The sequence below is a fragment of the Bombus impatiens genome, unplaced genomic scaffold (assembly GCF_000188095.3).
Source record: "Bombus impatiens unplaced genomic scaffold, BIMP_2.2 scf_1274, whole genome shotgun sequence".
Lineage (NCBI taxonomy): Eukaryota > Metazoa > Arthropoda > Insecta > Hymenoptera > Apidae > Bombus > Bombus impatiens.
The window spans coordinates 353,224-366,938 of record NT_177693.1 but is presented as its reverse complement, the minus strand read 5'-3'; the positions used below and the strand labels follow the sequence as shown (position 1 = coordinate 366,938).

Below are 13,715 nucleotides of genomic sequence, written 5' to 3'. Positions count from 1 at the left end.
CAGATAATGGAAACGTGAGCACGTGATCGTTGAATACGGTTTCTGATTGGTTAAACGGAATCAGCGCTGCTTTCCCTCCCAGCTCGGTACCCGTTCGTGTTGCCCTTCTTCCGAGGTTTCGTACAGCTGCCTGCTCAGAATAGTTCCAGATGTGGCCATGTTTAGTTTGATCTTTGAAGTTTTCGCTCATCGTCTCATAACTGATACATTTTTATACAATCTGCTGACATAGTAATACGCTCTGTCCGACCATCGTTCTTTTTCGCCTGCCTGCGACTAGTCTCGTTCATAATAACATATGTTCTTCTTTTGCTGAGATAAATAATCTAAGTACGCGGAAGTACACGAGAGACGTAAAAAACGCTGTCAATCCATCCAGGATAGACACGAATCGCGTCGAGTCCGTGCATTAAAACATTTTATTTCTCGATTAAATTTCAATAACAGACGCGCGTCTGATTAAACTCGCAGTTGTTTTTATCGGCAAGGCGAGACGAACAAATTTATTCGTTGCTCCCTTTCTCTCTCTCTCTCCCAATATATTTTCAATTGAAAAAAGAGAGCGCTGTTATCAGATCACGGAACACACGGGAATCGTCGAAGTGGAAGCTACGTCTTTACATTAACTCTACGAAGCTTCGAGTCGTATCTTTGGGGAAAAACGCTTTTTCCTTTTCGTTTGATTATTACGAATTTTAAAAAAAGAGAAAAAAGTACATTATACGTATTTCCTATCGAGCTCTGCTCTTATCTCCGTATTTCATTCGATAGTTAAGAGCGTAAGGAAAAAGAGATAATTCTGAAACGCCTACGAGAGCTTATGGTCGGTCAGCCATATGCCACGTCATGCCACGACGTTGCAGTGGTAAGATCACGTCATTTAACGAAATTTAATAGCCAAGGAGAGGAGAGACACACAGTGAAAATCTATCCATTTCTTCGCCGAATCGAGAAGTGCAAATAGTAATTTACGGATAAATCAGAGAAATAAAAAGACACTTTAATTAAACGAGATATATTAGCCTGAATATTGTGCTCAGGCGAGAAGAATTAATTTGGGAGGATAAAAAAGAGGTCAGAGACATGTAACTGAGGCAACGATAGAAAAAAGATACAGAAAACGTTTTTAATAAAAACCTCTGGTACGTTCGGTTGTTGGGCGCGCGCACGCGCACACAAGAGAGAAAGAGAAACGGAGAGACACACGAGAAACACGATTCTTTGTAGGCTAATTAGTGTCCTAGTAAACTGAGTATTTTTGAAAATTTTTTCAAATGCTAGAATTCAGGCACGCGATTATTTTCCAAGCAAAGAGCCATCGAGTGTGGTCGCGTCAATCGATCGAATGATCATCGTCGGGCCACAGTGCTATATCATACGGTACAAAACACGATCGATCGGGACAAAACAATGGCATTAGAGAGTGTTTCCGCGGCTGAGACTCTAATCCAAAGGTTTGCCTCCAACATTTTTTATTCACCAGTCGAAAACAGTCGAAATTTTTAGGACTGTTTACCAATTCACGTTACACACATTTGAACCCCCTCTCCAGAAGCTCCGTGCTAGTCCCCCGCTTTCGTTTCGGTATATACCATTGGCACTACGAGAAAAAAAACGGAGTCATATTACACTGTTCGAATACGCGTAACTTATATCTTTTTGTTCTCTCGTGTCTCTTTTTATGGTTCTTCATTGCTCTGAAATTAAGTCAGCTCTACTCTAGAATTATAACATAAGATGGTTTAAACGTTGAGTACCTTGGCACGATTCTTAAGGCCAAGGTTATCTTCGTGACAAAGAAATTCTCCGATATACATATTCCAATATTAAATAGCAGAAAGTAAATTCAACTTTTTAAATGGAATTAAAAATGTTCCTTATGATAGGCATTAATAAATTTACTTGAATTAATATTCAAGTAAAATTCCAAGTAAAAATGTTAGCTTTGTGGTGATTCATAAGATATGTGTGCAAATATTCGTGCGTATATCTTAATTCTTATATATTTATGACGATATTTATTACGGTAGGATATAACGATATTTATAACGGTGCGAATTTTAACGACATATTTTGACGAGCATTGAAGAACTACATAAATATCAATATAAAATTATTTCAGAAACGGAAGTTTGTATTGAGTAAAAGAAATATGCACGGGATCTTCGGGGAGACGATATACATATACAGAAGATATATACATATATACATTTCCCGGTCGAGTACGACGTATTTATACATGTACCTAATACACATTCAAAGACTAAATTTATACACAGCGCGCATGTAGATGTGCGTCATGTACATATGTACAACCTACCTTACGTACACATGTGTATACCTTACATACATGTGTATACACGTGAATGAACGAAACAAACGGGGTCTACACGCAAAGAAATTCTGACGCACGATTATCGAAAAATGTTACATGCACTGTTGATAATGCTGTAACGATGACGATGAGATATGCTGTAGAAATAATGTGATATGTTATATATTCGTATTCATACTATTGCATTGATGATGAATTATGGTAGTTGATGATGAATAATGATGTTAATAATGAACACGATTTGTGGGTAAGGAAATTCCAATTTATTATTTTCCTTCGTGATATACAGATATGCGTTTTTTTACTATGCTAATTTAACAATCTTTTAGCGTCTGCAATTTACATATTACTTTTTCAATTTATATTCGTGTATTTTATTTTAAATATGTGGGAATGGTTATATGCTTCATTTAATAATATGGGTTTTCTTCCTCTACATTTGTAATTTTGTGCCTTTATATACTGTACGACTGAACGTACGTTTCTAAAATATGCTATTTTCCGGATAAATCGGTGATAGCGGATATTCAGAAAACAGTTATTTCCCAAGCATATGTTACGTTGACTAGGTATATATTTCAAAGTTGCATCGATCGATGCTTACTGTACTACAACGTGTCGTTAGTCACCTCCCAAAGCAGCCAATGTTTTCAGGTCAACTAGTAGCGGAAGCTTCTTTCAGCTATACTCTGCTCGACCAAAGTTCGATGTTCCTTTATTCAACGTACAACATGTGATGTATTTAATGACCATTGCTGTTAATGCTTTGACAGCTTTTATGAGCACAGTCCAATTTTGTTCTAGCAACTTTTTATGTTATTTTATCAAAGAAATGCATTTAGCATTTCTTTAATGATTCTTAAATGACGATGATGATAATGAATAATGACGATGATGATAATATTGATAATGATGATGATTATGATGATGATCATCATGATAATGATAAATGATGATGATTTTAATGAAATAAAATTTTCGATTTTACCTCCATACATACAAACATGCAGCTTTGAAAAATGCATAAAATGATAAATACCTGAGGGTGTAACATTTTTGTATAATTTAATTTATTTTAATTTTTTAATTAATATTACAAATGAATTCTTTATTCATTAGCATAGAATTATTTAAGATCAAAATTTATAGACCTTTTAAGTCTCTCAAGAAAGAGACTTAAAATATATTCAAAATAATATTATTAATAAAGCATATCAAGCAAAATCTGTCATCGATACAGACATTGAACATTCTATTTTTAATTATATGGAACAAACTATACATATACATATAATATATATAATATTACATATATATAATATTACAATATAAAAAATTGTTAATACTGTATAAAAATATTTTAAACTACATAAAGTTTATATAACACTCAGTTTGAATGTATTATATATTTTTGGCTAACTATGTATTTTTAATATATGTTTAGTAATGATGATAATGATTTGGAAGATGGGGAAATTCCTTCCGATGAAGATGATGAACCTCTGCCACCACCAGTAAATAATGACGCCAATAAAAGTGCATCAAAAGCAGATATACCAAAAACTAAAGCTTTCGATGCTAAATTCAATAAAAATAAGAAATCAAATGTTCAAGGAAGTAGCAAACATGATAGGTTTCTAAAATACAAAAATCCATCAGAAGATTGGGCAGGAGATGTGGAAAAAGCAATTAGGGCAGCGTTAGAGGAAGATGGTAGCAGAAATCAAGATTCTAAATCTAAGAGTAAAAATAATAGAAATAAGAGTAGAAAAAGGATACGGGATGAAAGAGAGGAAGACCGTAATAAGGATCAAAAGGTTTCATAATATTTAATGTTATTAGTAGAATTAATTTAAATAATATTTTATATGGATTTATAATAAATATGTGATTTACAGAGAAGAAAAGTGAGCGACGACGAAAATGTCAATGAAGATGAAGATGAAATGTTATTTGTTAGGGGTGCTTCACCTGTTAGGAAAGATTCGCAAGAGAATAATTCTCCAAGACATACAAACGAGCATGAGAATTTTGATAGTAATTCAGATTATGATGATAGGCCTAATGTAAATCGACATAGGGATAATGATAACAAGCGTAGTAATTCAAGAGGAGGTGGTGGTGGAGGAGGTATAGTAATATTATATAATATTATTAATCAATATTATTAAGTTATTACAAATGATATTTACGTTTATAGGACGTAGAGGCGGTAAAAATGAACGTGGTGGTAAAAATAAAACCCGTGGGCAAATGCGGAATGATAGAAATGGACGGAGAAATCAAAATAATGACCACAATCAAGATCCAGATGCTATATGTGTTTATTACATGCAAGGAAAATGCCATAGAGGAGATGATTGCCCTTTTTCACACAATGCTTTACCACCTCGAAAGATGGAACTCTGCAAATTTTATCTTATGGACTGTTGTGCAAAGAGAGATAAATGCCTTTATATGCATCACGATTTTCCATGTAAATTTTTTCATACAGGATTAAAATGTAGTCAGGGAGAGAATTGTAAATTTTCACATCAACCTTTAAATGAGCAGGTACTTATTATATTTCAGCTTTCATATCTTCTTTAATTAATATAGTTTAGAAAAGCATATATTAAATAAAATACTATTATGCAGGTGAAAGGGATTTTGTTAAAACACTTAGAAACAGCACCAAAAGAAATTCTTGGAGATTTTCCACGTTTAAGTAGAGAAGGGGCATTGTTAATGATAAATAATACAGCTAGAGCATTAGCGCAGGGTCAAGAAACTACAAATCAAAAAATTCCCAGTCTTTTTGAACTAAATATATCAGCTCCAACTGGTACCACAGAAAAGAATAATGAAAGGGAAGAAAAAGGTATTTAATGATATTTTTATTTATATTTTTTATAGTATAGTTTGTATTAAAAGTAAAATTTATTGTATAGAAGAACAAGTACAACAACAGAAAAGTGTTAGAGAAAGGAAATCGTCAGGTAAGAAAACTCGATGGGGTTCAGATGAAGATAGGGTTCCATACGAACAAATCATGTTGTTACAATCATCAGCCAATGAACTTGGTTTGCAACTTCCTAATGCTGCATTGGGTCTAGCAACCCAACAACACTTACAAAAACCATTAATACCCCAATCTATGCCAAATATGGATTTTTATACTGAAGCTAATAACCTTGAATTGAATAAAATAAATTTAAACAAATCAAGAGATAGAGAAGATTTCACAAAAGACGTAGAAGAAGACGAAATACTAGAACAGGTATAGTGATTTATTATTTCATTTAATAAATTTTTATGAATAACTATAATATTATGTAATGTTTTTCACTTTCAGGCAAAAAAGAAAGACACAACACTACTTGAAGATTCAAAAGATGTAGATTTAAGGCAATTGCTAAATGCGCAAAAGCCGCCACCTGTTGTTAGTATAGCTGATGAAGTAGCAAATCTTACTAAATCTAAGTTCGATGAAGAAAGTGATCAAGATGAAGAAACAGATCTTGTTATAGAAATGCCAATGGAAGATGACGATAAGCAGAAAGACAAAAATACTGATCAGGAAGGTAGGGCCAATTTTTATTATTGTATAAAGTAAAAACAAAAATAAAAAAGTAAAGAAAAGATTACTTAATTGTTACAGAAACAAATATCGCAAACGAAGAAACTAATAATCACTGTGATACTTCTTCACTATGTATGGAAGAGCAAGAAATACCAGCTCATTTACCAAAAAAGGCACAGGAATTGTTCATGCGTATTCAGCAACAACAACGGGCAGCACAGGATAGTTTTAAAAACATAGAAAATGAGTTCTCTGCACTTTCGAGCAGACGTACGGATCAAATTTTAGAAGATTGGTATTCGGACGATGAGGATGACGATGACGATGATGAAAGTGGAAATCTTACAATAGTACTTTCCAATAAAGATACGTTGAAAGAAGAAAATGAATCTGCAGAAAAGTCACAGAGTATTGTGATTAAAGAAGAATTTCAAACTACACCTTCTGCTCCTACTATACCTCAGCCAGCAGCTATTGTGGACAAACTTGGAGACTTAAGTAAGATTGATATTAGTGCTGAGGTATCAAAATTATTATCATCACTAAAGGCGACAACTGGTAAATCTTTTCAACAAAATACTACACAAGATTATTCCTCAAAAGTTAAATCTTCACCGGACAGAATATCATCAGACGAATCAAACATTCACAGTAAAAGTATCAACACATTTAATACTTCAAATCAGTTATCAAAAATTGAAAATGAAACATCGAGTCCACGTTCCTCCCCTGGAACAAGTTCTGTACCTGTTTCCAGAGATCCCCGTATGTCACGAGATCCCAGACAACGTCGAGACGAACAGAAATTGAGTAGCCCTAGTAGAACAGATAGTAAAAAAGAATCTAAGCATCTTAGATTAGAAACGAGTATCTACAGTTCCGGTATTACTGCTGTTGATACTAACATGGACACAGATCTCCGAACTAAGACAGATCAGGATCTTCGGAGAAAGGATATGGATTTCAGACAACAATTCCAAACCGGTTTTGGAGATACTGATCTTCGAGTTGTCAGTGCAGGATTCACCGATGCGTCTACTAAATCTGATGTGGATTTGCGACAAATGTTGAGTTTGCCTTTTAAACCGGCACCATCGCACGTTCCTTGTACGGAAATTGATGCAAGTATTTCTTCGCATCCTCCAATGACGTATAAAGTATATGTTGTTGACATACCAAGACCTGATTATACAGGTCTTAAACTTACTAAAAATGATGCACAGGTTAAATACGATCCACGATTACGTAAAATATTTAGAATCGGTAAAATCGAATTAGCTGATTCTCCCATGTCTCCACCTCCAATTAAAATGGATACTCCAAAGTCACCACCACAAGTCCGATCCGATCCACGTCGAAAAGCTCTCGAGGCTTCCAATTTATCTTCTCAAAATGTAAATGCTTCCATGATGAAGAATGTACAGCAGTCGTCAATAGAAATATCGAACATGGGAATGGGTCCTGGTGGTATGTCTGTTCCTCAGGGTATGCCTGGACCACAAGGTATGCAAGGAGGACAAGGCATGATGCCAATGGGTCCAAATCCAATGCTTGGAAATATGGGCCCTATAGGATCTATTATGAATACTCCCATGGGCCCTCAAAACATACCACCTATGGGTATGACGGGAATGTCCAACATGCCTCCGGGAATGACCATGAACGGACCAGTTGTGCCTCAGAATCCGATGAACTTTGATCCACGTTTTAATGTTCAACGCAACAATGGGGCTGGGTTGTTAGGCCCAGCACCTGGTGTAGGCTTCGGACCAGACGTTAATTCTTCGTACGATGGTGCGCCATCGTACCCTAGTGGCAATTTCAATAACTTTGGTCCCGGTCCTACTTCAGTGCCTCCAGATTCTGGTATGATGGGATTCAATCCGAATGGTCCGAATCCAAACTTCGGTATGGAGGGGCCTGAGTGGAATGGAACAAACCAAAATAGACGCGGTGGACGAATCAGGCGACGAAATCGAAATAGGACCAATATCGTGACTAATAATTAAGGCAATAAGCAATTTCAAGTAGGTACATAAGCGAAGTACCTGGTGATAATTCTCATTGTAATTTAAATTTGTACAGCATGCATTAATGATAATGCATTCATTTATGGCGGTCCAGATTAATGATCTTTTGATTGTGTCAATTGTACATGGTGTCAAATGCTCGATAGTGGTTAAATAGCAAAATATAAACTTAAACTATTGGAAGAAAAATATTAAATATTGTACATGAATTACACACTTTGAAGCATTTCTTTGTATGAAGTATACATACCAATGAATGATATAAGTAATGCTCATAATTACGTGACTCTATATTTTATTTAAAAAATATAAATCATATTATATACACGAGAAATATATCAAATATATCTATGAATAATAGCAAATGAAATTTTCAGCGGAGATGTATATGTATATATTGAACATCTTCATCCATTTAAAAAGACATTTAATATATAAGATATGATGAATGAAAAATCTGATTATATAGATTGATTTATATCTTTTTTTTATGTCTTCCATGTATGATACATAACGGAAATACATACATACATATATATGAATATATGTATGTGTGTGTATAATTTATATGCAAATAGTTCTTGAATTCTAGAATGCATATAAGTTTTATTAAATTATGTTTAGACAGTATCAGAACGACATAAATTCATTAAACATGAAACGGCCTAAGGCCTACTATTATAAGTCAAAACACCAATAAAATGACATAGTACATGATACAGTATGAAAATGCAATATTTTATAAAAAACTAATGTACTTATAAGAGTTTTGAAAATAATTGTACATGGACATACTTTTTTACTTACATTAGAAGAGATATAGATAGATATCAAAAGATATTTCATTTCAAATTTTGTAGGGACTGCAGATTAAAAATGTATTTAAATAAATGTGAACCTTATGATAATCTAGGTTTTACACTGCTAGCAAAATTTTTACCCTATTATTACATTTACCCGTTATGGCAGTCATATGTTCCATGTATTAATATTAAATACATCTCTGCTAAAACGCAGATTAAGAAATACTTCCTCTTTATAAATAATATTAGAAACAGAGTATATGTTTCAATCTAAAGAATTGTTCAGCCATTATTCAATGTTAACCTATTGATATTTTCCTTTATTATTACCTATTACCTAGAAAGTTAAAAAATGAAAATTACATTTGTAAAAAATATAGTTTACTATCATATAGTGAAACTCTTTTGTACAATTTAATTATTAATTCTAATACGTTTTTCTACTATTACTCATAACGTTGTAAACAATGGTTGTATTTCCCCACTGCACTTTGTTTAAAACACAAATATTTTAAATATGGATATAAAAAGTGATAAAATTTATATAATGTACAACCCATGTAAGAGAAATTGTACTTTCATTTGACTATAATTCACTATTACAGATTCTTGTTTAATTATTATTATTGTTGTTATTGTTTACTTATACTATTATTTTCAAGCAGTAATAATTATAATTGTAATCATTTTCCATCAATGTACAATAGAACTTAAAGGATCAGCTCTTATAGCTGATAGATCTAAACGTGCATCCATCTCGTCATCCAATTCTCCTACGATTGCCCTAAAAGAAAAAAGAAATTCTACTAAAATTTTTTGTATTTTTTATAAATCAATTTTTTGAAATTTAATTATGAAACAGTTATATACTATAAAATGTACATTAATAATTTACTATTTATTTATTTATTGAACAGTATTTGTGTTGTCTGTTAAACTGCCAGAATAAAAATAAAATTAATATCATCTCCTGTTTCATATATTTATATATATTATATATAATATACTCTTAAATAATATTAATGAACATAGTTAAAATGAATAAAATAATACTATGGAAGGAACCTTTTGAACACACTGAAAGTGAATTAAGTTAAATTACTTACACATTGTCACCTCTGATGATATGTAAACCTAATACTACTTGCTCTACACCTTGCGTTGTACTGTACACACGTTCATGAGATTCATCTAATATTATATTAATAGTTTGATCAAATCCTTTTAATGTTCCCTGAAAATATAAAGATCTTAGTATTTACAATTTCAACATAGGAACAATTACAGTGCAGTTTAAATTGAGAAAAAGGATCTTAGTCATTTATTGGTATAAGATTAAACTGACTATTCAATTGGTTATAAATGATATATTTCTCTAGATAATAATGTATGCATAGGAATCTGTGATAATAATTATAATATAATGTAATTCATGTAGAAATTATGTACACATTAAAAATAATTTACTTACGATGAAGTTTCTGCCATCAGAAGTAATAATAGAAACAGTGTCTATAAATTGTTAAGGACAAATATAAAAAAAATAAGATAATAAATGAAAACACAAATTAAATAAAGGATACGATTTACGTAGCTTTCTAAACCTGACGCCATAATCTTAGTTATTAATTATACATTAAAATAATTTTTCCATAAAAATCTACGATTTACGTGCGTATATGTACTTAACGTTTGTTATGGTAACAAATGCGTATCAATTAAGTTCACTGTTCTACAAGTACATACATTACTTTATTACGTTTTGCATAAAAATTTCCTTCTGCATTAGAAATTATTTCTTTTGAATTTATCAGATGTTCGGTCAACTGCACGATCGGAATATTAAACGAAAGCTTAACAGATTCACTGTTAAGTAATTATTGTTAAAGTTCCAACTGATTGGTAGCATGATCATGTAGTAAAAGAATGTAAATATTATTCTACAAAATTATTATAGCAATTTTAAGGGTAATGGATTAGAATACATCTAATATTTTAGTCTTAGTGGATGTTAAATATAAAATAAAAAGTTTAAAATGTGCTGGAGAAATAAAATGACTTTTAGTTAAATTCTGATAGATTTAGGAATTCGTGATTACCATATATAGAATCATTATTAAATAAATTATTCTCTTCTACTTGCATGTGTTTCATACAAAAAATAAATAATTTTTTTAAAACGGTTTAACTAGTTTATAAATTTTTTAAACGTTAAATGTTTAATCATAGAATATATTAATTTATTAAAAATAAATATATTGAAATAGAAATAATGCATATAAAAAAAGCGTATTTATTAAATTTTTTAATTATGTTATGTTCTACATTATTTTGAAATAATTTTGAGTTTCTAGTGTATAGTGCTTATACATATGTAGGTACATATGTAGTAGTTTGTAATCACCAAACATTTGTTACTACCAAACAACATGGACATTCAAACAACAAATACGCGAAGAAAAATATTGAATCATGTAGTTTGTAGCATTCTAGTGGAATGTGGTTACGATACTTGTGAGAAGCAAGCATTAGAAATTCTCACAGAAATGTTACAGTCTTGTAAAAATTTCAATTAATTCTAAAGTCCCTAACCTCTTCTTATTCAAAATTTTAATTGTTTATATTTCCTTTGATATATTACTTTTTACTTTTTACCTTCTTCCTAAATAGATGTTTTGATTCCATTGACAGATGTGATAAAGAAGATGAATATTTATTATTACTTTAATTTTACTTTATTGGTTTTGTGAAAAAGATAACATAATGAATAATCATTTGTGAAAATGAACAAACATTCAAAAGATCATTCTTATATTGATTTTATCATTTATAAGATATTATAGTTCATTTAAATCTTACTTGATAAATTTGTAATATATGCATGAATTATTTATAGTTCTTATAGAGGTTGGAGAGTCTGCAAGAAATTACTGTGAACTGTCTGGTAGGACGGAACCACTCATTGCAGATGTTATAGTAGCATTAATAAATATGGGTATAAAATTAGATAATCTGGAAAGTTATGGCAAGAGGGCTAACAGAACAGTTTTGCCTCAGCTTCAACAACAAACTCAATCAAAGCAGTTAAATATTTTGCAAGCTGGAGTGAAACAAAGTCATCCATCTCATATACCAAGTTATTTACCACCTTTTCCTGATCCGCATGCATACATTAGAACACCGGTAAAGAGCATTTATGAAAATATTATGCAATTTATATATTTATTAATATTTTTAGTTACTTCGAGATATTTATTGTGCAGAAGTTTTTAATTATACAGTTTTTACTTACACTACTTACTTATAAACAGACGCATAAACAGCCAGTAACAGAATATGAAGCAATAAGAGAAAAAGCAGCAACACAAAAACGTGATATTGAAAGAGCTTTGACAAGGTTCATTGCAAAAACTGGAGATACACATAGTCTATTTTTAACAGAAGATAATAGTATGTTTCCATGTAAGTAGAAATCTCATACAATTCTGATTCAGGAAAACTAATATATTTCTATACAAGTAATGTACATTTAATTAAGAATTGAATCTTCAGTATTGTTATTTTATCATTTCTGTTTTCAGTAATATCATGTAAACCACAATTTCCTAGTTACCTTTCTGCACTCCTTCCACAAGATCAAGTTTTTGAAACCGATCAAGATTTTCAATTTGAACCAAGTCCAATTAAAAAGAGAAAGGAGCAAGAAAGAGAAGAATCAGAAGAAGGTCTTATTTCATTCTAAATAGATATGAAAAAATTTACTTCTTTGTTAAAAACGAATTCATAATATTTTACATTTTTATAGGTATGAAAGGACAAAATGAAGATGTTGAACAAAATGGAGAAACTACAACACAACAAGATGTTATAGATAATCCTTACTTAAGACCTGGGAAGATACCAAAAAATAAAATGCCAGGAGTCTCAGTTCCTGGATTACATTCGATAAAGAGGGATTCTCTTGAATGAAATTTTTAATGGTGACGATTTTGTTAATTTTATTATTTCTTATGTTAATATTGTGTACATAATAGTATATTATAAAGTAATATTTGTATTTGTATTGCATAATAAAAATTAATCTTTATTATAAGTAGCTTTATATAAAATTATTTTAAATCATATTACCATAATGAATATTACATACTATAAATATTCCATGATTTCATTTTACAAATTATTTACGCTAATATTAAATCTACAATTTTCTTTAAGGTATATATTAAATTGATTCCACATACATATTTGGTTTTACATTATTTACTCTTACATTATGTTTCAGTATATCAGATCTATATTGCACGTATATAGCACCACTTTGGAGAAGGTAAGAATACAGAGACAGCTATATAAATCCTTTAACATGTTCGTCGCCCAGCGTATTTCGGCTATGTTTCCTGCGGGGCCCAAATCCGACCGTGGCTACGTCCAGTGACCTGCTATGTCACTTCGAGCCTGAACCCATCGTCATAAAGCCAGATTGGAACATTAAAATTATTTCTTATTTTTATTACTTAAGTGTAGCTATAGTAAAAGTCTGGACTAGGGTATTGGGGGTTTTCTCAACATTTCAGACGGGAAATCCCGATGTTCTTTCATCTCCAACAAATATATTTAGTTCTGAAATGGAGAAAGCTATAAACTTTCCAGCTGGAGTATTCCGAGGGATCTCATGGCAGATATCTCAGATCTTTAATTTAGTTGAGAAGCATACTTGTGAGACGCACATCAGTGATTTTTTCATCTTCAAAATGTTCAGTAAACAGTGTGAAAATATATTTGAAAGTGAGGAGAGTAGTGATGACGAAGTAGTGAATTTTAGAAAAAAAATTATAAATAGAATTTCATCGAGTTCGAATATTGAGGAAGCCATGATAATAAAAAATATGATACAATGTATTTTTAATATTTTTATGTTGTATAACCTATATATAATATTGTATATTTAATTAACTCGAACAAGAGGAGCGTCACCATACGTCGGT

The 13,715-nt window shown here is 31.4% G+C and overlaps 3 protein-coding genes across 5 annotated transcripts; 2 read left to right on the top strand and 1 right to left on the bottom strand.

Annotated features, from left to right (window-relative positions):
* The first annotated feature begins 138 nt into the window (after positions 1-138).
* LOC100744710 (protein suppressor of sable) lies at positions 139-9,350 on the top strand. 3 transcript variants are annotated; one of them, XM_024371259.2, is made up of 9 exons: positions 139-231; positions 1,282-1,454; positions 3,780-4,152; positions 4,234-4,465; positions 4,536-4,888; positions 4,973-5,195; positions 5,266-5,594; positions 5,670-5,898; positions 5,976-7,906. In XM_024371259.2, the coding sequence occupies exons 2-9, from the start codon at positions 1,411-1,413 to the stop codon at positions 7,904-7,906; spliced, it is 3,714 nt and encodes a 1,237-aa protein (XP_024227027.1). In that variant the 5' UTR covers positions 139-231; positions 1,282-1,410. The 3 variants fall into 3 exon arrangements, with proteins under 3 accessions (XP_024227027.1, XP_024227028.1, XP_003493646.1); XM_024371260.2 differs by adding an exon at positions 2,123-2,582 and having other exon boundaries at positions 139-1,454; XM_003493598.4 differs by having other exon boundaries at positions 139-1,454; positions 5,976-9,350.
* LOC100745317 (U6 snRNA-associated Sm-like protein LSm8) lies at positions 9,090-10,649 on the bottom strand. The gene is made up of 4 exons (XM_003493603.4): positions 10,314-10,649; positions 10,202-10,242; positions 9,837-9,964; positions 9,090-9,514 (listed from the first exon to the last, which is right to left on the bottom strand). The coding sequence occupies exons 1-4, from the start codon at positions 10,342-10,344 to the stop codon at positions 9,424-9,426; spliced, it is 291 nt and encodes a 96-aa protein (XP_003493651.1). The 5' UTR covers positions 10,345-10,649; the 3' UTR covers positions 9,090-9,423.
* A 387-nt stretch (positions 10,650-11,036) lies between these two features.
* LOC100745071 (transcription initiation factor TFIID subunit 8) lies at positions 11,037-12,823 on the top strand. Its single transcript, XM_003493601.4, has 5 exons — positions 11,037-11,289; positions 11,627-11,913; positions 12,042-12,192; positions 12,312-12,455; positions 12,536-12,823. Exons 1-5 carry the CDS (start codon positions 11,160-11,162, stop codon positions 12,697-12,699), a joined length of 876 nt encoding a protein of 291 aa, XP_003493649.1. The 5' UTR covers positions 11,037-11,159; the 3' UTR covers positions 12,700-12,823.
* The last annotated feature ends 892 nt before the right edge of the window (positions 12,824-13,715 follow it).